At 41.2% G+C, this 21095-nt stretch overlaps 1 protein-coding gene across 4 annotated transcripts in view; it reads right to left on the bottom strand.

Annotated features, from left to right (window-relative positions):
- Nucleotides 1-333: 333 nt before the first annotated feature.
- The window catches only part of snx29 (sorting nexin 29), a 97306-nt gene continuing 76544 nt past the window's right edge, over nt 334-21095 (bottom strand). The window contains exons 19-21 of one of the 4 annotated variants that reach the window (XM_029119878.2): nt 13493-13633; nt 4350-4489; nt 334-1875 (exon numbers count right to left, since the gene is read on the bottom strand). In XM_029119878.2, coding sequence (XP_028975711.1) covers nt 1746-1875; nt 4350-4489; nt 13493-13633 — 411 coding nt within the window. In that variant the 3' untranslated portion in view covers nt 334-1745. Of the gene's footprint in view, nt 1876-4349; nt 5827-13492; nt 13634-21095 lie in introns of those variants that run through there. The other 3 variants (XR_003781833.2, XM_029119879.2, XR_004575757.1) reach the window with 3 other exon arrangements.

Below are 21095 nucleotides of genomic sequence, written 5' to 3'. Positions count from 1 at the left end.
TCTTTTTTAGCAGCCAAACACACCCCTGGTAATGCCAGAGTGGTCTTTGTACACAAAAGCTCTGGAAGGTATTAATAGACATAAGATGCTCTATACGGGATGGTTAAGAGCGACCATTAGAGCTCATTTATAGATGTAAAATTCACAGTGTTCCTTCATCCATCTATCCATTAAACCAAACAGACTATACATACAGTATTAATCCCTACTCTACACATTAAACCGTAAGATCCATTGAAATGTGTACTGTTCTTACCCTTGTCAAGAAAAAACCCGGACACATCTCTTCCTGCATTAGGCATTCATATTAACAAACACCACAATAACACCAAACCATTGGCATGTATGCTTTTATTTGCTGAGCCACCAACAGTGATTTAAGGCTAGGACAGAAGGTAAGATATTGCCTTCTAAATACAGCAGCATATCTGCGCAGCCAGGAGTTTATTTCTCTCTTGACCATGTGTGACCTGACCAGAAAGAACTACCAGCCTTTAGTTACAGCCTATAACTAAGGGGCCAGGGTTGTTCCTGGTCAGGTCACATGGTCCAAGAAAATAAAATCCAGGACCTATCTATGTGACGGAAACAGGAAGATAACCTTTGTTTTAGCAGTTGTACGAAAGAGTGGTAACAACAACTTTGCTTAATGTCTGAGTAGAAAGAATAGACTGAAGTGCTTTGTTAATAGATAAAACCAGGGTCCTGTCTCTCAATTACAAGTTTAACATATAAATATGCAACAGCAATGCTGTTTGTCAGGATGACTGAATTATAATATTATATGTTCATCATTAATATTTGATCGTTGTGCTTCTAAATAACATTAGTCACTTTATGATTTGCTCATATTATTTACAGTCTTACCCAGTCTCAATTATCAACTGCTACTTCTTTACCTATCATTTTAACAGGTCTAATTGTACAGCAGACTGGGAGCAGTCACTGGAACAACTTCCATCACATTTTTTCCAAAGAATCACTTCTTTCAGTACAGTAATCTCTTTTCTCTAGTAATATGTACGCATTTAGGATTTTTGTTTTAGATATGGCTTTGACTTTGTATAAGTCAAAGCCATATACAAACCAAACTGCAACTTCTCTACAACTGTTAGCTGACATAAGACATTAATTTACTATTAATGTATATCTATAAAGCCTTAGGTCTCCCTTAAGTCACATTTCATTCATTTGAACAGTTGGGTAGATTGTGTGATGGAATAGGTCATTGTGCAGATTATCGTGTTGTAACAGATTGGTAACAGAAATACAAAACATAAATGCCCGTCGCCTTGGTCAATGTTGACTAAATGGCACCAAAATACTGAAATTCACCAAGAAAACACATTGTTAGTTTGGTATAAAGAAGATTTCTCAATGTCCGATCCCCTCACAACAAAAAAACGCTAGAAAACCATAGACACGATGACCATGATACAGTTTCACTACAAAACTGTGTAAAATAAAGAAGCAGTCCTCCCATCTTGGTTCAATGTCTGTGTTAGACGCAGCTAGTTCATGTGTAGATTTTGAGTCAATCATCAATGGAGCCCAGAGGGAGTATATCCTGTTCTGCTGTCCTGCAGAAAACATCAAGGAGGTACAATCTCCACTGCAGAGTCTCCACTCTCTTTTCATCCATCTCTATGGCTCAGAATCCATCTAGGGGACATCCAGGAGGAGCACCGATTTACACTTCAGCATCATCCAACTAAAGAAAACGTCCCAGTTCAGAGGGTAAAACGTTAGAGGTCACCACTCTGAGGCTCTGGGTTGCGGCCTTCCTGATTCCGGCTGCGCCCCAGTCTGGGGAAGCGCGATGAGGCTTTGGAGCGGGCCAACTTACTGCTCCCATCGCTGGCCACTGGACTGTCCCTGAAACAAAAGAAGACAGAGTTTATGAAAGCCACAGTTATTATACATAAAAACAACACAAACTGTGAGTCACATTTTGGCCTTAAACATGGGGGAGCCATATACATTCATATCAACACAACAATTTCTCAAATACAATACATTTTATTGAGTAGTATGATATTTGTTCTGTAAAACATGTTTCAAAATTAGCACCGCCCCTAAAGAATATTTCAAATAAAACCAAACAGAGGTGTCTGTTATGAAATGTTACGCTACTTATTTAGTCACCAGGAACTATATTGATGTCTTTCACCAGTTCCACTAAGCAGGGTAATAGTCAAAAAGTTGTGGTCTTGAACAGTTGCAAATTTGACAAGAAGAGGAGCGTACGTGCATATTGCCCCCCACGCACTGCAGTGAGAGAGGCAAAGAAGAATCCAAGGATCACAGTTTCATAACTGCACAGTCTAGTAGAATCTTGAGGTAATCAACTCAGAAAATCAGCTGTTAACGTCAACAGAAGATGTTACTTTGTCACTACAGTATGTATACCATCAGCATGTTTGTAGACAATAGGAGACCGCATACAATGGATATAAAAGGTCTACACACCCCTGTTAAAATGCCAGGTTTATGTGATGTAAAAGAATGAGACAAAGATTAATCATGTCAGAACTTTTTCCACTTTTAATGTGATCTATAATGTGAACAATTCAATTGAAAAAAATACTGAAATCTTCGAGGGGGAATCCTCGACGTGAACAGTTTTTCAATTCAACTGTTCACGTTATAGGTCACATTAAAGGTGGATTTTTTTTGGACATGATTTATCTTTGTCTCATTCTTTTACATCACAAGAACCTGGTATTTTAACAGGGTGTGTAGACTTTTTATATCCACTGTACAAGCAAAAACATCTGATACACATAGTAAAATATTGGAGGTGGATCATTAATACTTAGGGGTTATATTACTACTATTAGCCAGGGGCTCTTGTTAAGATTGATGACATAATAAATTCCACAAATTACAGAGATATTGTTGCCCAAAACCTGGTTGCCTCTGCCAGGAGATGGCTGTGGATGGACCTTTCAACAAGAAAATGTTCAGTTGGACTTCAGTTGGAAGAGGGCAGTGAGCAAGTGCAAACCTAAGACTATCAAGGATCTAGAAATGCATGGTGGACAGGTCCAAGATCCCGAAAAAACTGCACAATTCACTAAAATGTTTTGTTTTTGAGAAATGATACAGCTCCTCCCCTTACGGTTTTAGGCCAAAACATGACTCTTCCTTTCTGTTGTTTACATTTTACATTCACTTTCGCTCAGTGTCATGAAGGGTTCAAATGCTTCTTGAGTTGACTGTAGCCAACTGTTGACACTAAGGGTGACAACTTGGAGTGAGGTGACATCTAGATGCTTTCTAAGAGAGGAATGATGACTAGTGCAGCTGTCGAAAAATCAGGTTCTCGTAGCTTTTTTCCTCTCTTCATCCCAGACCTCTTCACCTCCCTCCTTACCAGGAGACAACATGGCCAGACCAGGCATCGCTAAGCCATTCATAAAAGGGGTCACCCTTTTGAAGGGTCATCCGTGACCCCAGACAGCTCTACTGTTCAAGGGTATACAGCAAGATTCTGGCACATAACCACCATAATCTTTCCCAGTGTCAGAAGAACCGGTGGACACTATTTCTACATCTCTGTATATACTCATATACCTGCAGACTTCCAATCAAAGTACTAATGCTAGTAAGCACTGGCTTGGAAATCTACCTTTAACTTTCTTTATAATGTATGCAGTCACACGACAACGGTGTCTATGAATAAATCTGACTCTTGAAAAGTAGAAAAATGTCTTAGTTGCCACAATCTGTCAGTATTCCTTTAATGTAGTTATCAGTGGTTAGATAAACCCAGCTCTTTATTGGATCCCAGTGTTTCAGAAACTCTGTGTTGACTGTCACTATCAGCTGCTACGGAACAGGAAATTACATTCTTGTCAGGATCTGTGATTGGCGGTGAGTGGTCACAGCCTCAAATGGTGTGGAAATTGGTGTGAATGAGTCAGGAAATGACTGGGTCCTACAACTGGGCTGGCACAAAAAGCCACTTACAAGGTGTTCACAAAACAACTAGTATTATCTACTGCATCACGTGTTGCATGTGTCAGGAAATGGAATATTATGAAGGACTTGTGTATATTCTCAATTGAAATTAAGATGCACACTACAATGCACATGCATATATAGCTAGGGAAAAAATTAAGAGACCACTGCTTTTTCTTTCCTTTCCAAAAAAGTTGACTAGTTTTGAGTGAGGAACAGAAGCGTTCAATTTGCAGTGGTCTCTTAATTTTAACCCTTCTGTTCCTCACTCAAAACCTTCCTTTTTGACTTTTTGGGAAATTCAAGAAAAAGGTGCAGTGGTCTCTTAATTTTTTCCGTAGCTGTGTACACACACACACACACACACACAGAGCGTGTTCACTCACTGGCAGAAGGGCAGCAGTTGTAACAGAGTCTCCTTGGTGGGTTCGGCAGTGAACTCTGGCAGGGTCTGGATGAGCTTGTTCAACACCATCCTCAGGTAGGACTGCAGCTGCTTCCGACGCTCTTCCACGAACTTGGCGTCCTGGAGAAGACAGAGAGAGGAATTAATACTGCCGATAGAGAATGAGATGACATGAATGTGGAGAACGTGTGAACGTGGGGACGTTCTGTGTGTAGAGTAAGAGAGGAAAGTCTAAGAGCATGTAGAGGAGGGAAAAGCAGATAAGTGGATAAGTGTGTAGGGTTGGAGGGTGGAAAATGAGGCCAGCTGTCAGATTAGCAAGGGTCCCAGCTGCCATGTCTTATTTAATGGTTTGTTTATATGGAGATGTCACCCTGGTTAAGACTTTAAGATTCATGATGCATGACTCATACTCTGGGGTAAGGGAAGTGAGGACTGCTGATTTTGTGTGTTTTTCATTCATGTAGAAAAACGATATTTCTAACCACTACGGTATAGTACAGGGAAATGTGCTGGGTATGGATGGCAGAAAAGCAGTTTTAAATGTGTGGAAATCCCACATACACACTTGGTGGGTTCGCAAGCTAAGGTTGATTGAGCCAGGTATGTAAAACTTCAATACTTGATTCAATTGTAGAGTTACAAATCATGACTGTGCTTGTGACAGACAAATGGCTTTGGAATTAGTTCATCTCCGCTGGCAGGCGACAGAAAATGAGTACCTACATAAACGAGTTGTCATAAAAATTTAACACTTAAAAATAATAGCATGCAAAGAAACATGTTGTTCCTATTGGAGTCCAGAGTGAGACTGTCCATGAACTGAAACAACCATGTAAGCAACAACCGAATGAACAGTATTCAAGACGGGAACAAAAGCTGGAGTTCATAGTCACACAGAGTAACAACAAAACGGGATATGAACGCCGGTGAATGTGCCACCCAGGTCTACCTAGAGCCGCCGCCCTCACCTGTTGTCTCAAACGAAGGAGGCTAAAGCTCGCCCGCTCCATCCGGCACAATCCCTCACCAGTCTGATCCAGGTGAGTCATATCCCTGTTACATCGGACTATATGGCGGGGGCCTCACATACTCCCCACCCACGGGCATCAACACGGAGATGAGACTATGGAGGCGTGTGTTTACATGTACAGACAGAAAGACAGATGAGCCATTCATATGGCACCATGCATTCACCGGTCTGCTGTCTGAGGCATGTTACCGTAATCCAACTCGAACTTCAAGACAGGGACTTGTACACCCTCAGACAGACACGGACATCAACAAATCAACACTGAAGGCCCAGACAAGGAGATGTTGCTATAGATAGAACTGTCCGTATAAGGAATGTTACTTCAACGACAACTCAGACAGGCACAGACAGGCACAGACAGGCACAAACAGGCACAGACAGGCACAGACAGAGGCATATGTATCAACGTGTACAGAAAATAGAGCTGAACAAACAAGGAGTCATAGGGAGAGATAAAGGACCGATTAAATCAAATTATCTACAAATTAGTACACAAATCTAAATAACCGATATCTGATATCCAAATGGGTCTGACATCACATTATATGAATCTTGGATTCTGGGTAAGGTCGCGTACAGTGGCCATGGATCCCGGAGTGTTGTGATAATATGTCAAACACCATCTCAGTTCAAAAATAATACAGTATAAGAAGCAACAGTTGTGGCTTCTGCAGTAAAATCACATCCAGTTATAAGCATCACTGCAAGGTCAAGGTTTGAAACAATTCTAGAGCCGTTTTCTATTTTTGATACTTTTCAACTGTTAAAGTGCTTGTCAGTAAGCTTTTCACTACACTATTTACAGCTGTACCCTGTTAAACAGAACAAATAAATGTTCATTTTATCTCATATATGTGAAAACTGAACTAAAAGGTACAGTATCTCACAAAAGTGAGTACACCCCTCACATTTTTGTAAATATTTGAGTATATCTTTTCATGTAACAATACTGAAGAAATGACACTTTGCTACAATGTGAAGTAGTGAGTGTACAGCTTGTATAACAGTGTAAATTTGCTGTCCCCTCAAAATAACAATACACAGCCATTAATGTCTAAACCGCTGGCAACAAAAGTGAGTACACCACTAAGTGAAAATGTCCAAATTAGGCCCAAAGTGTCACTATTTTGTGTGGCCATCATCATTTTCCAGCACTGCCTTGACCCTCTTGGGCAGAGCTTCACAGGTTGCCACTACAGTCCTCTTCCACTTCTACATGATGACATCACAGAGCTGGTGGATGTTAGAGACCTTGCAGTCCTCCACCAAATTGGACCCAATTAGCAATTTTCCCTCCCTGGTGACATGTGACTCATTAGTGTTACAAGGTCTCAGGTGTGAATGGGGAGCAGGTGTGTTAAATTTGGTGTCATCGCTCTCACACTCCCTCATACTGGTCACTGGAAGTTCAACATGGCACCTCATGGCAAAGAACTCTCTGAGGATCTGAAAAAAATTATTGTTGTTCTACATAAAGATGGCCTAGGCTATAAGAAGATTGCAGTGACCCTGAAACTGTGCTGCAGCATGGTGGCGAAGACCATACAGCGGTTCAACGGGACAGGTTCCACTCAGAACAGGCCTTGCCATGGTCAAACAAAGAAGTTGAGGTCATGTGCTCAGCGTCATATCCAGAGGTTGTCTTTGGGAAATAGACATATGAGTGCTGCCAGCATTGCTGCAGAGGTTGAAGGGGTTGGGGGTCAGCCTGTCAGTGCTCAGACCATACGCCGCACACTGCATCAAATTGGTCTGCATGGCTGTTGTCCCAGAAGGAAGCCTCTTCTAAAGATGATGCACAAGAAAGCCTGCAAACAGTTTGCTGAAAACAAGCAGACTAAAAACATGGATTACTGGAACCATGTCCTGTGGTCTGATGAGACCAAGACAAACTTATTTGGTTCAGATGGTGTCAAGCGTGTGTGGCGGCAACTAGGTGAGGAGTACAAAGACAAGTATGTCTTGCCTACAGTCAAGCATGGTGGTGGGAGTGTCATGGTCTGGAGCTGCATGAGTGCTGCCGGCACTGGGGAGCTACAGTTCATTGAGGGAACCATGAATGCCAACATGTACTGTGACATACTGAAGCAGAGCATGATCCCCTTCCTTCGGAGACTAGGCCGCAGGGCAGTATTCCAACATGATAATGACCCCAAACATACCTCCAAGACGACCACTGCCTTGCTAAAGAAGCTGAGGGTAAAGGTGATGGACTGGCCAAGCATGTCTCCAGACCTAAACCCTATTGAGCATCTGTGGAGCATCCTCAAACGAAGGTGGAGGAGCGCAAGGTCTTTAACATCCCCAAGAGGACTCCAGTGGAAACCTGTGAAGCTCTGGTGAACTCCATGCCCAATAGGGTTAAGGCAGTGCTGGAAAATGATGGTGGCCACACAAAATATTGATACATTGGCCCAATTTGGACATTTTCTCTTAGGGGTGTACTCACTTTTGTTGCCAGCGGTTTAGACATTAATGGCTGTGTGTTGTGTTATTTTGAGGGGATAGCAAATTTACACAAGTTATACAAGCTGTACACTCACTACTTTACATTGTAGCAAAGTGTCATTTCTTCAGTGTTGTCACATGAACAGATATACTCAAATATTTATAAAAATGTGAGGGGTGTATTCACTTTTGTGAGATACTGTACCTTTTAGTGCAGTTTTAACTAAAACTGCACTAAAATAACATTTTGAAACACTGAGTCTGTAGTACTATTTAATGTTTAACAACTGAAAACTGCACAGCTCCGGAAAATATTAAGAGACCACTGCACTTTTTTCTTTCCTTTCCAAAAAAGTTAAAAGGAAAGTTTTGAGTGAGGAACAGAAGCGTTAAATTTGCAGTGGTCTCTTAATTTTAACCCTTCTGTTCCTCACTCAAAACCTTCCTTTTCAACGTTTTTGGAAAGAAAAGGGTGCAGTGGTCTCTTAATTTTTTTCAGAGCTGTATTTTCTGACTGAAACGAGGTGGCTTGTTACATATGGTATCTAGAAGGAAATGAAAATATTTTTCACATTAATTCACTAAAGTTTGTACTTAGCAATCATTTAGTCGTGTCTTGATATTCTTACTTCTGACAATTCAACATTTGACTGTGGCAAGAAAGGCCTATAAATCCCCTGATGTTACCCTGGGGTTCTTAGAGACTTCTACAAGCATCTTTAGGTCCACTCTTGGGCTGAATTTGGTTAGAAGACCTGTCCTACCACTGGTCTGGAGAAAAAATGGGCATAAATATTTATCCCAGACATGGGCATAAATATTTGTTTTCTTCTGAGGGCCTTGGATAGGCATTTCATCATGGCAAAATGTTTTACCACAAACCCATATGATTAATACCCGACCAAGTTACTAATGTTTACCAAAGTCTGGAACCACCCAAGTTACTGTAAAATTATTTTCACATAATTTTTTTATGTTCTGCAGGAAAATAAATTGCATTTTTGTTTATTTACATTTATCAATGATCAATATGGTTGTAGTTTCACTCAAATATCCATGTGTCCAAAATGACTTATTTCACTTATTAAAATGCAAATCAATTTATACAATTTTTGACATGTGTTTTACTGGATCTTTTTGTTGTTATTCTGTCTCTCACTGTTCAAACAAACCTACCATTAAAATGATAACTAATAATTTCTTTGTCAGTGGGCAAACGTACAAAATCAGCAGGGGATCAAATACTTTTCCTCCTCACTGTAGAGAACAAATCAGACCAGCATTTTGAATAATTACGTTAAAAGAAACTCATCAAAGACTGTTCCTACATACGGAAGTTGAGTTTGAACACACAAACCGCAGCCCAAGTAATGCATAAAAAATCAGTAATTCAGGAATGTTAAAACAAGACCTCCACAATGTACTTTTCCATCATTACAGGCATTACACAGACATATTTCAATTTACATGTGAACACAACATACACGACTCATTCATTATTCAACGTTCACTGGTTAAGTAGTAATTTAGCTAACATCAAGGTATTTAAAGGTGACACGCCAGTCCTAGTTGTGTGACTGACTTTAACAGCTGTCCAGTTACTGTAAAATTACCAAACACTCCTATGACAAATGACCTTATACAATGTTATGATGACTGACAGAAAGATACCATGTTAACAAGGTTGGTGCTATGGCTGCATTTCCTCTATACAATCCATGATAAACAGGCGGAGTGCGGTTCCCTTCATCTTCGACCCCTTGTACAATATGAACACTGATAACACCAACGTTTCCCTTTCAAAGATACAGTAGCCTTAAATTTCAGCCCGCCGCCTGGGGGAAGTCATGCACAATTCACCATCACTCCAGCATCAGAGCAGGTGTGATGCAGATGTTTCTATGAATTACTTATTAAGTAGTTTCTTACTCGGTTCAGACAGAAATGTACACCTCTGAAATCTGTGATTTTGACAACACAAAAGCAAAAACATAAATTATAAATTTTGTTTCACATAACATATGCATGAAGCCTCTCTTTATTCTGTATACTGATATACAGAGCGATACCTTGGGAATAATAATGTTAAGGAGAATGTGAATGACATGCATTACATGCATGTGGTGTGACACCGCCAATCACGTAATCCAGACAGTTCATTCAGAATCTGTTCTTATTACCAAACATTATCGTGAGCAAACATTATTACTTATTACCAAAGTGCGCTCCATGTTTTAGGCATTCTGCAAAAACAATGCTTTCAGTAGATGCTGAATTTGGAGGAAGTTAGAGGCCTGTCACCGCGCTGCCAGGTAAACCTCTCCCTCAAAGTAAAAACAAAAGGAGCTGACTACGGACTTGTGGAGACAAAAATGAGATCTGGGCTGCAAATCTGCTTGGTACAAAAGCACCTCTCTGGATCGTATCGTATGGCTCATTAACTCATTTGAATTCCACACAGCACCCCTTATGATGTAAACTAGAAGTTTCATACACAGAGGGCTATTCCAAATTATAAAAGAAAGTTACTTTTCGGGTTAAGCTGGAGTCTTACGCAGCTGTGGAGGCTCCTGACTTAGGAGTCATACTTGGCCCCCGACTCAGATTTGGCAAACAGACTGTGTCTCTGTTTCCCTCTAAATATCCGTCCTCCTAACCTGTGCTTCCTACTATCCTGTCATTACAATTCATAAAATACTTAAGGTTTGTTTTTGGAGAAAAATGGACTCAAAGTAGAATCTTTTTAAATATACAGTACAGATGGAAACCTTCACCAAAGCAACAAGAATTATCTCTGAATCTGACAAAAAAGACCATGAGAGTTAAACTCTGGGCGACGGACACGGAGTGCCAGCCTTTGATGCCATCATTCTTCCTCACGCAATCATGACAAGGATGTGACCGTCAGGACAGATTTGACAGGTGCGCTTTGCACCATTTAGTGTATTTTCTGGCCAAGCCCTTGACAAATCAGCTTTTGAGGAGCTGTCAGTGGCAATAGGGATTGTGTGTGTGTGTGTGTGTGTGTTCCAATGTCACTGCAGTGAGGAGATCCTCAGATACACCAGGTGACACTCAGAAGCCGTTGGCCATGGTAATGCATTTAGCTGGGATTCCAAGTACAGTGCTCCACAAGTTCACAAAACTGAGATTTAAAAGAAGAAATAAAAATCAGTACCTGAAATTCATTCCATGATCCGTACATCCACATCCTGTAAACTAGGGTAGATACATCATATATGTACAGCAGGTATTAGGATTAACGTCCTATACAGTTGAGTGCCATAAGGTACTGTAGCTGTAACCAGCAGACAAGCTTAGCTCAAGGTGTCTCTCTCTATCTCAGTGGATCCAATGATGTGTGCGTGTGTGTGTGTGTGTGTGCCAGACATGATGAGCCAGGGTCTGTGGTGTATAATGTTGTTAGCTCTGGCTTGTCAATGAGGATAACCTTGATGAGGCTGAGGCACTCAGTGTGTGTTTGTGTGTGTGTGTGTTTACATGTGTGTATGTGTATGCATGTTCCTTTCTGTTCTCCTATCTCTTGAAGACAGCTCATCCAGGCCGTAGCAGACATCCATGTAACACACTTAGAAAGGCTCAGAGTGAATAACGCCATCATTAACTAACAACTAACTAACACATCCAGCAGCGCTGCATGAACTCTATGTTGCAGTTGAAAGAACCCAACGAAGCATAGACAATGTGTTAAGTGAGGAGATAGAACTCAACATAAGGGCTAAAATGAATACTATAGATTACAGTTTATATGTTTGACTACAGTGAGTGAAATATAGACAGCAGTGTATCGGCTTGACTACAGTGAGTGAAATATAGACAGCAGTGTATCGGCTTGACTACAGTGAGTGAAATATAGACAGCAGTGTATCGGCTTGACTACAGTGAGTGAAATATAGACAGCAGTGTATCGGCTTGACTACAGTGAGTGAAATATAGACAGCAGTGTATCGGTTTGACTACAGTGAGTGAAATATAGACAATTGTTTTTTGGTTTGACTACAGTGCTGTTAACAATCTCCATAACAGCATAACTGTTACTGTCAGAGGAGTTTAGATTGTGGGAGAGGGGAAGGTTTTTGCCAGCGCACTTCACTTCACCTGAGGGAGAAGAACTAAGCCTTTTCCCTACAAAGTATTTCTTCAGAAGGGATAGAGGGAGGGAGGGAGGGGCACAGAGAGAGTGAGGGAATCAGAGGAAACAATGATGAGATTTAAAATGACATGACAGCTCATACCTCTTCTCAGAAGCCTCACTGATTACACACACACACACACACACACACACACACACACACACACACACACACACACACACACACACACGCACACGCACTTTAAACAGGGCCGGATTAAGAAATCATAGCCCCTCCACCAACAGACTTTAAATAAAAGTCTTACATTACCGAAGACATCAGTAGAATCTTAAAAAAAAAATCACAAATGACAGTCTCTACTCTGGCAATTACAAACTGAGATCAATAAAAACGACCTGGTCATGCCAACAATAGCCCATACCAATGAAGAGACACCAAGCTTGTACAATACCTGGAGAAAATCGTTAGAATCTATTATAGGCTACAATAGGATACTAACAAATGATAAAGATGAAGCCAGGCTACTCTTCTGTGAAGGCCAATACCCTCGTTTTGGCAAAATAGCCTTTCAGAGATTTTGTTATTCATTTTCTACAACAGATTAGTCTACTCTTTTCAGCAGTAGATATTTGCCATCTAAACAGTATGTTCTTCCCACGATTGTATTTAGGAATTTGCTAAAGACAAACTGACAGCCCAAACTAACCATAGAAATATAATCCCTAGATGGCAGCTCCCATTCAAGTCAGCACTGGCAGCCATTCCCCCGCGAGTTTAACAGTCAAACAGGTTCCAAAGCCCTTACCGAGGCAAACCCTTGTATGGATGATATTATATTTCTATGATCGCAACCCAACAAAGACTGTTGTTCTACATTCGTCGCACATGCTGCCGTTATTGCCCCTGTAGGTTGTGGTAAAACACGGATCCTGCCTCTTGGGCTCCTACAGGCCTGATACAAGGGCTGCAGCCAAGGTAAGTCTTGTATTATTTCAACCCTCACTATAGACACACGCACATGGATATAATCCCCTCTCAAACAAAGGCCCACATTCACGCATTCTAACACACTCACAAAATTACAAAAACACACACACACACACACCACACAGACACACACTAAAATATCAACACTAGCTTTAAACCCATGTGTTCCTTTGTGTTTGCATGTCAAAGTTACTCTCCAACAGCATTAACAGAAGCACCCACAGCCTACAATACTCCGCTCCAATCAGAGCTCTCTCCGACTGAAACTGAGAGGAGGAGCAACAGAGGTAGGAGAGAGACAAAGGCAGAGATGGAGGTAATGTTGACCAGGAGCTACCGCAGCACTGATCAAAGCATCTAAACGCAAACGATGGACGAAGTGACCTTAGGAACTAATTTAGAAGGTCAATAGCATAAGAACAGCACATCAATACAACACAGGTCAATACAGGCCATTCAAAACACTATTGATGTAGAGTGGCAAAAAGAAAAAAGATCACATCACATCTAAAAGAAAATCATGTTCATGACAGTACATACCTTGTTCCCTATGGCTTTCTTGGGTGGGAAGTTGAAGGTGTCGACTTGCGGGAATTGTGAGCGTAAGTGGTTGTGGAGCGCCCGGAACTCTGTATAGCGCCTGTAGACATTCCACTCATTGTCCAGGATACGGATATACACCTACAAAGCAGGTAGGACACACAAAAGAAACACATAAATATAATCAAATTATGCCCCTTGGTCACAGCATAACAAGGGTCCAGGGTTGGGGTTAGACAGGAACTCTATCAATTCCTTATGGTAGGTTGGGGCCATGCTTGCCATGTCTTTCTACAAACGTAATAGATTTCTAAAACATCCGAGCCCGGCTGAAGTTGGCAAAAACAAACATAACGTCTCACAAAAGCACGTGGTAAAATGTGTTATGGTCTGATGAAACCAAGGTTGAACTATTTGGCCATAATTCCAAAAGGTGTGGGTCAGCAGCAGGGCTCCTCAACAGAGCATCATGCTGTGTCCAGACATTTATGACCCTGAAATGTATGGCCTTTTTGAGTTCACTGGATGTGTGACCTAAATATGAACCATGAGGTGGTCATGAGTTACTGCTTTGAATTAAGGACACTCAGTAAGAGACCGAGAACAAGAGGTGAACCCCGCCCTAGGGGACTCCCAAAAAGTATGGTCAGATAGCGTGATGTGTAAAAGTTTTGTATAAAAAGAGAACTTAGGGGCGTATCTGCACAAGGACCTGGCTTTGATGTCTGTCATTGTTTTATGATTTTCATTAGTCTATTGGATTCACAAGTTCCTGAGTTGAAGTGCATTTGTTTTAGTCTGAGTGGACCGGATTATCCATGACAACAACTCCACTGTAGATAAAATGGATGTCAACTGAATTGTCAGCATCCTGCATGAAAACTTCATTTTGCCACAAAATTATGAAAATAATAATTAGATTTCTGTGAATTCTTCGATGTTATCAATAAATTGTTAACGGAAAATCGTATGACTTTACATAACCTGCCTTGTCAGGGTTAGAAAGTGGCCCATCCAATATACCTCTGAAATCATTATTCAATTTAAGACGTAAGAGATGTATAATCTGGTGTCTCCCAGGGTAGCTAACTTGGCCCGTTGCATTTCTACATTCGTACAATCAGCAATGATGTATGCTGATGACTCCACATGACAACAAATACACAACTCACTTTGAGGGATTTCAGTGAGTATCAGAATGAGTGAATAACAAAACACTTGTTAAAAAAACATGTTATTAGATTCCAATCATTCTCTAAGAACCGAACCTCAACTGGAGTTCTTTATTAAGGGTGTGACCACTGAGCATGTTGAGGACGCTAAACTTGAGAATGCTAAAATTGGATGAGCAGTTGCCATGGAAAAGGCATTGACAAACCTCTTATAAAGATTCAAAGTGAAGAGACGTTCTATGTATTTGACACACAGCTCAACAGTACTGGTTATTTATGCTCTGGGCTTCCACTGGGGGAGGCATTGCCCCAAATAGCATTCAGCCCTTCCAGAAATACGACGCACCTCCATCACTTCCCTCAGGCTGTAACGGTGTTCATACCAGCTGCATCAGACACTGGCAGCACAAGCATGACCCAGCTAAAACAAACAAGACAGCTTGTACAAAAGGATTATCAGTATCTAAAAGCCACATTCCATAGAGCATAAATGGCACCATATGTTGGTTCAAGTTAATCAGTCATCTCGCTACCCACAATGTTAGCCAGGCTAAACAGGTGAAAAATTGTCAGTGTGAAACACAAACCTTTGCATGCAATGCTTATAAAACAGGGAATTGCATTCAGGGTTGTCAACATCAAGTATTTATGTGCTTGTATCTAGAGAAGCATGGTTTGTTATGCTCAGTTTGACATCCATAGAATAGATGTGAATGTTGAGATGTAAATTTATAGCTCCTGGAAGGGGGTGCTCCCAGTGATGTTTAACTTGGCCTTTTCACTACGCGATTGTATAAAAATTCCAGGGAGCAAAAGTGGTTTAAACGGCATACCCATAGTGCTGTCCCGAGTGACCGACCCCAAAAAAAGTTCAGTCGACAGAGAGAAAATTAGCCAACCGTAATGTCTCAATACTTTCTTTTCCCACTGTACTCTCAGTAAAACATAGTAGGCCACTTTCTGACTGTGCACTGCTATTTTCATGCATCATTAAAGGAGAGAGTCTTTTGTTCAGCTGCTGATGGTCTGTGGCAGGCAGACACTGGGGATTGTGACGGGAGGATAAGAGACGCAATTACAGTTGGAGGGAGAGATAGAGGAATGATGGGGAGAGAGAGAGAGAGACAGAGGGAGAGGGTAGAGAGACGGAGACAGATAAAGAAAGAGAGGAAGAAAGTGGATGTTATTTTCAAATGGAGGGAAGAAAAAGAAAGAACAGAGTTATTTTCACGCCTTTCAGTCTTCCCCACAAGCCAATCTGGACAACAGTGTAAGAAGCCACCTAGAGTTAGAATTACCAGACTGAGACATCTCCAAGCTACAGAAGAACAGGCTGACTCTGGCTATTGGCTTTGACGTGTTTCACAGGCTGACTCTGTCTACTGGCTTTGACGTGTTTCACAAGCAGACTCTGTCCACTGGCTTTGACATGTTCACAAGCTGACTCTGTCTACTGGCTTTGGTGTGTTTCACAGGCTGCCTCTGTCTACTGGCTTTGATGTGTTCACAGGCTGACTCTGTCTAGTGGCTTTGATGTATTCACAGGCTGACTCTGTCTACTGGCTTTGACGTGTTTCACAGGCTGACTCTGTCTACTGGCTTTGACGTGTTTCACAGGCTGACTCGGTCTACTGGCTTTGACATGTTTCACAAGCTGACTCTGTCTACTGGCTTTGATGTGTTCACAGGCTGACTCTGTCTAGTGGCTTTGATGTATTCACAGGCTGACTCTGTCTACTGGCTTTGACGTGTTTCACAGGCTGACTCGGTCTACTGGCTTTGACGTGTTTCACAGGCTGACTCTGTCTACTGGCTTTGACGTGTTTCACAAGCTGACTCTGTCTACTGGCTTTGATGTGTTCACAGGCTGACTCTGTCTAGTGGCTTTGATGTATTCACAGGCTGACTCTGTCTAGTGGCTTTGACGTGTTTCACAGGCTGACTCTGTCTAGTGGCTTTGACGTGTTTCACAGGCTGACTCTGTCTACTGGCTTTGACGTGTTTCACAGGCTGACTCTGTCTACTGGCTTTGACGTGTTTCACAGGCTGACTCTGTCTACTGGCTTTGACGTGTTTCACAGGCTGACTCTGTCTACTGGCTTTGACGTGTTTCACAGGCTGACTCTGTCTACTGGCTTTGACGTGTTTCACAGGCTGACTCGGTCTACTGGCTTTGACGTGTTTCACAAGCTGACTCTGTCTACTGGCTTTGATGTGTTCACAGGCTGACTCTGTCTAGTGGCTTTGATGTATTCACAGGCTGACTCTGTCTAGTGGCTTTGACGTGTTTCACAGGCTGACTCTGTCTAGTGGCTTTGACGTGTTTCACAGGCTGACTCTGTCTACTGGCTTTGACGTGTTTCACAGGCTGACTCTGTCTACTGGCTTTGACGTGTTTCACAGGCTGACTCTGTCTACTGGCTTTGACGTGTTTCACAGGCTGACTCTGTCTACTGGCTTTGACGTGTTTCACAGGCTGACTCTGTCTACTGGCTTTGACGTGTTTCACAGGCTGACTCTGTCTACTGGCTTTGACGTGTTTCACAGGCTGACTCTGTCTACTGGCTTTGACGTGTTTCACAGGCTGACTCTGTCTACTGGCTTTGACGTGTTTCACAGGCTGACTCTGTCTACTGGCTTTGACGTGTTTCACAGGCTGACTCGGTCTACTGGCTTTTACATGTTCACAGGCTGACTCCATCTATGGTCAGAGTTTTGTTCAGCAAAAGTAACAAGATCACCAAAAGAAATGAACCTATCATGAAACAACAGTGGGTATCAAAAGTCGGCACAGTCACACTGAAAACGCGGGATCATTCACACCCCTTAGACTGCATCCACAGGGATCTCTTTAATGACTCCCATGTGAGCCCAGGTACACTTTTAGGTAGCAAGGCAGGGTAGTAAACAATTTAATCTAAACGTGACTGTGACCAAAAGTGGTGAAAGTACTAACACACAAGAAAAACTCCCAGTAAAAACACCAGGTAAAAAACGCCCTTATCTAGTAATTAGCCTACATTCCGATCCGGCTTTGGTGCAAGTCACGTTGTTTCTCCACAATGTCTCTACTGAACCACCACTATCAAATACACATTTCTGTTCTCTGTACTGAATACAAATGTAAATGGTATGGTGAAAAGCTCACTGACAAGCTCTTCATTAACAGCTCAGTGTCAATAACAAAAATAGAAAATGTGTCAAGAAATGTGTTTATATCAAATGAAGAGAAGTGTTGATTTGTGAGTCAATGGGAAAGGACAATAATAATCACAAAATACAAACATATCAATACAGAATAGCATGGATACTGGTGACAGAAGAGGTAGTTTTGTTGGTCAAACTTTGGTTCACCACACTGTAACCACAAAAAATAGACTCGAGATATTAATGCGAATAAAGACAAGGGTGCAGACATGGACTGGGGAGTACAGAATTTACACAGGTGGGGGAGTGGGGATATTTAAATGGTGTAGTAATTGTTACAGAGTATTGAGAATTCCGGGTAAGATATCTGAATAGCAGGAAAATAGGTAATTTATGACGTGATGTGATTCAGATTAGCCCTTAATAAAAGAAGCTGATCCTGTACTATTTTCTTGATGGAGAGAGAGCCATGGTCCACAAGAAGCAAAAGATAACCAAAGATCTACTGATACACAAGCAGGAAAATGTGATCTGCTGAGACCAGGCTACACATTTTTGGTCTAATTACAGAAGATAATTTCAGAACAAAGCTAACACGTCTCAACACCCAAAGTACACTTCCCCCTCTGTTAAGCTTGGAGGTGGCAGCATCATGCAATGGGGCTTCGTCTAGTCGGGGGGTTTGCTCAAAATATAAAGGCATTTTGGCATGAACCCTGTTTCCCACTGTAAGAAAGCTGAAGTTAAAGAAGAATTAACCCATTTCAACACCAGAACAATTCGAAGTGGACAGCTAAATCGAACCAAGGAATGGCGTGCAAAAAAGGAAGTCAAAGTCCTGGAACGGTCAAAAAATCTGTGCTGACCTAAAGACAGCTGGGCACATGAGATTCCCTCACAATTTGACTTAGCCTGAAATAAAGCTAGACTTATTTTATACACTATACAATACAATTGTGACTTATAAGAACTGTAAATGTTCTAGTTGAAGTACTGGAACAAAATCAATTCTCTCATCTCTCAAATTGTGTTGAAGGGAGAGAATCTAGGTCATACCAGCCTCTGGTACAGAGATTAGAAGCATTATCATTATAACAACATCAATCTAGGGGGTCAATTTTAAAGCTTCACCCTTCAACACTAACAAGACAGATAACTATGAGGAAGACTTGTTAGTCGTACTCAAAATCGGTTTGACTTGTTATCTGCACTCACTATCTGTTTGACTAGTAAGTTGTAATCACTATTTGTTTGACCTGTTAGTTGTACTCACAATCTGCTTGTCTTGTTAGTTGTACTCACAATCTGTTTGTCTTGTTAATTGTACTCACAATCTCCTTGACTTGTAATTGTACTCTCTATCTACTTCCATACAGCCTATTGCAGTATTTTTGTAAGTCATATGCTGTGTGTCTGTATTATTCATCGATGGTTTTATATCAGATAGACTTCAACAGGACACACGGCTATTTACTTCACCAGCAGAAAAAAAGCTCAATACTGTAATTCCTTAAAGGGACAGTTTAGGATTTTTGGAAAAAAAAGTCACTTGATGTAATTTCTGTCTAGTCGAATTAAATAATGGATTAAATTTGCATGTCTCTGTGTTTTAAAGGAAGTTTCTAAAATTGTATTCTTCCAATCATAATGCCTATGTGGCCAGCTCTAAGACGAGTGTTGGTGGTTCCAAACCTTTTCCATATAGAGATGAAGTAAGCCACTGTGTTCTTCGGGATCTTTGATTCTGCAGATCTAACCAGATCTGTGCATCGTCACAATCCTCTCTCAAAGTTCTGCGTACAATTCTTCGACCTCATGGCTTGTTTTTTATTATCTGACATTTGCCGTGAATTACAGGATCTTGTATAATCTTATATAACAGGTGTGTTTCTTTCCAAATCATGTCCAATCAATTTAATTTACCAGATTACTCCAATCACATGGTAGAAAGATTTCAAGATGACCATGGAAACAGGATGCACCGGACTGTCATAGCAAAGGTTAATACTTCAAATACTGAAAATTCTGTTTGTTTGTTTGTTTATTATTTCAAAAAATCTGCTGTTGATTGATCATTATGGGACATTGTGTGTAACAATATAAGGCTGTAACATAACTAAATTGGACGGGTCTGAATACTTTCCAAATGCACTGTATTTAAATTTTCTCATGAGCCTAGCTGAGCAGCGTTCACATGCACAGGCCCCACGTTCAGTGCACTGCCTGGAAAGAAATCAGCCCCCTGCCTAAGCTTAATTAAAAACGGAAAGGCCACCCCACCCACCACACGCTGTCTGAGAACGCCTTTAAAGAGACAGATCAGTTCCTCCAAAGGAAAGAAAAAAGGACAAAAGAAAGGACAGGAGGGGGGGGGGGGTGATGCTCAGCTCACTTGAACAGAAACGCACGCTGAGATGATTCTGGGTAATCTGAAAGATAGCAATTAACAAAATGATATGACTTGCAAAGAAAATAGAGATGCTTAAAATACATCTCAGAACAACATTTGGGTTATGATCTTAAGGCACACAGTATGACTTTGATCAAGGTTGACTTCGATCAGGCCCGTCCATTACTCTTGTAGCCTGGGTCCAAAAAGCATCTCAGAAAAGTTTCAGGGAATCCAGTTGAAAAAAAATCTCCCAGCTTTGATAAGTTTTAGAAACAAATTAACACACACCGGAGAAAAGTTTAAGCTAGCAGTAAAGTTCATCTTGGCAGGTAATTACAACTGTTTGATGTACCACAATGGAAAGATAGCCATGATGCTGTTGATGTCCACCAGCTCTGAACTCCAGAGCATACTCCTGAACTCATAACATGCTTCACATACTGGCACAGTAAATATGAATGTATATACAATGACAAAAAGTAAACGTTTGATATAATTCAAATTTTAACAGATCAGTTTGTCTACTCTCGATAATTTCCTAATGCTACATTTTGGCATACATATTGAAAAATAAGACCTTGACTTTCAAATGTATTTAGACAGTGACAATCTACACTCACCTAAAGGATTATTAGGAAAACCTGTTCAATTTCTCATTAATGCAATTATCTAATCAACCAATCACATGCCAGTTGCTTCAATGCATTTAGGGGTGTGGTCCTGGTCAAGACAATCTCCTGAACTCCAAACTGAATGTCAGAATGGGAAAGAAGGGAGATTTAAGCAATTTTGAGCGTGGCATGGTTGTTGGTGCCAGACGGGCCGGTCTGAGTATTTCACAATCTGCTCAGTTACTGGGATTTTCACGCATAACCATTTCTAGGGTTTACAA

Source organism: Esox lucius, chromosome 5, assembly GCF_011004845.1.
Source record: "Esox lucius isolate fEsoLuc1 chromosome 5, fEsoLuc1.pri, whole genome shotgun sequence".
Taxonomy (NCBI): Eukaryota; Metazoa; Chordata; class Actinopteri; order Esociformes; family Esocidae; genus Esox; species Esox lucius.
Note: the sequence above shows the minus strand (reverse complement) of the source record. Positions and strands in the feature narration are given on the sequence as shown.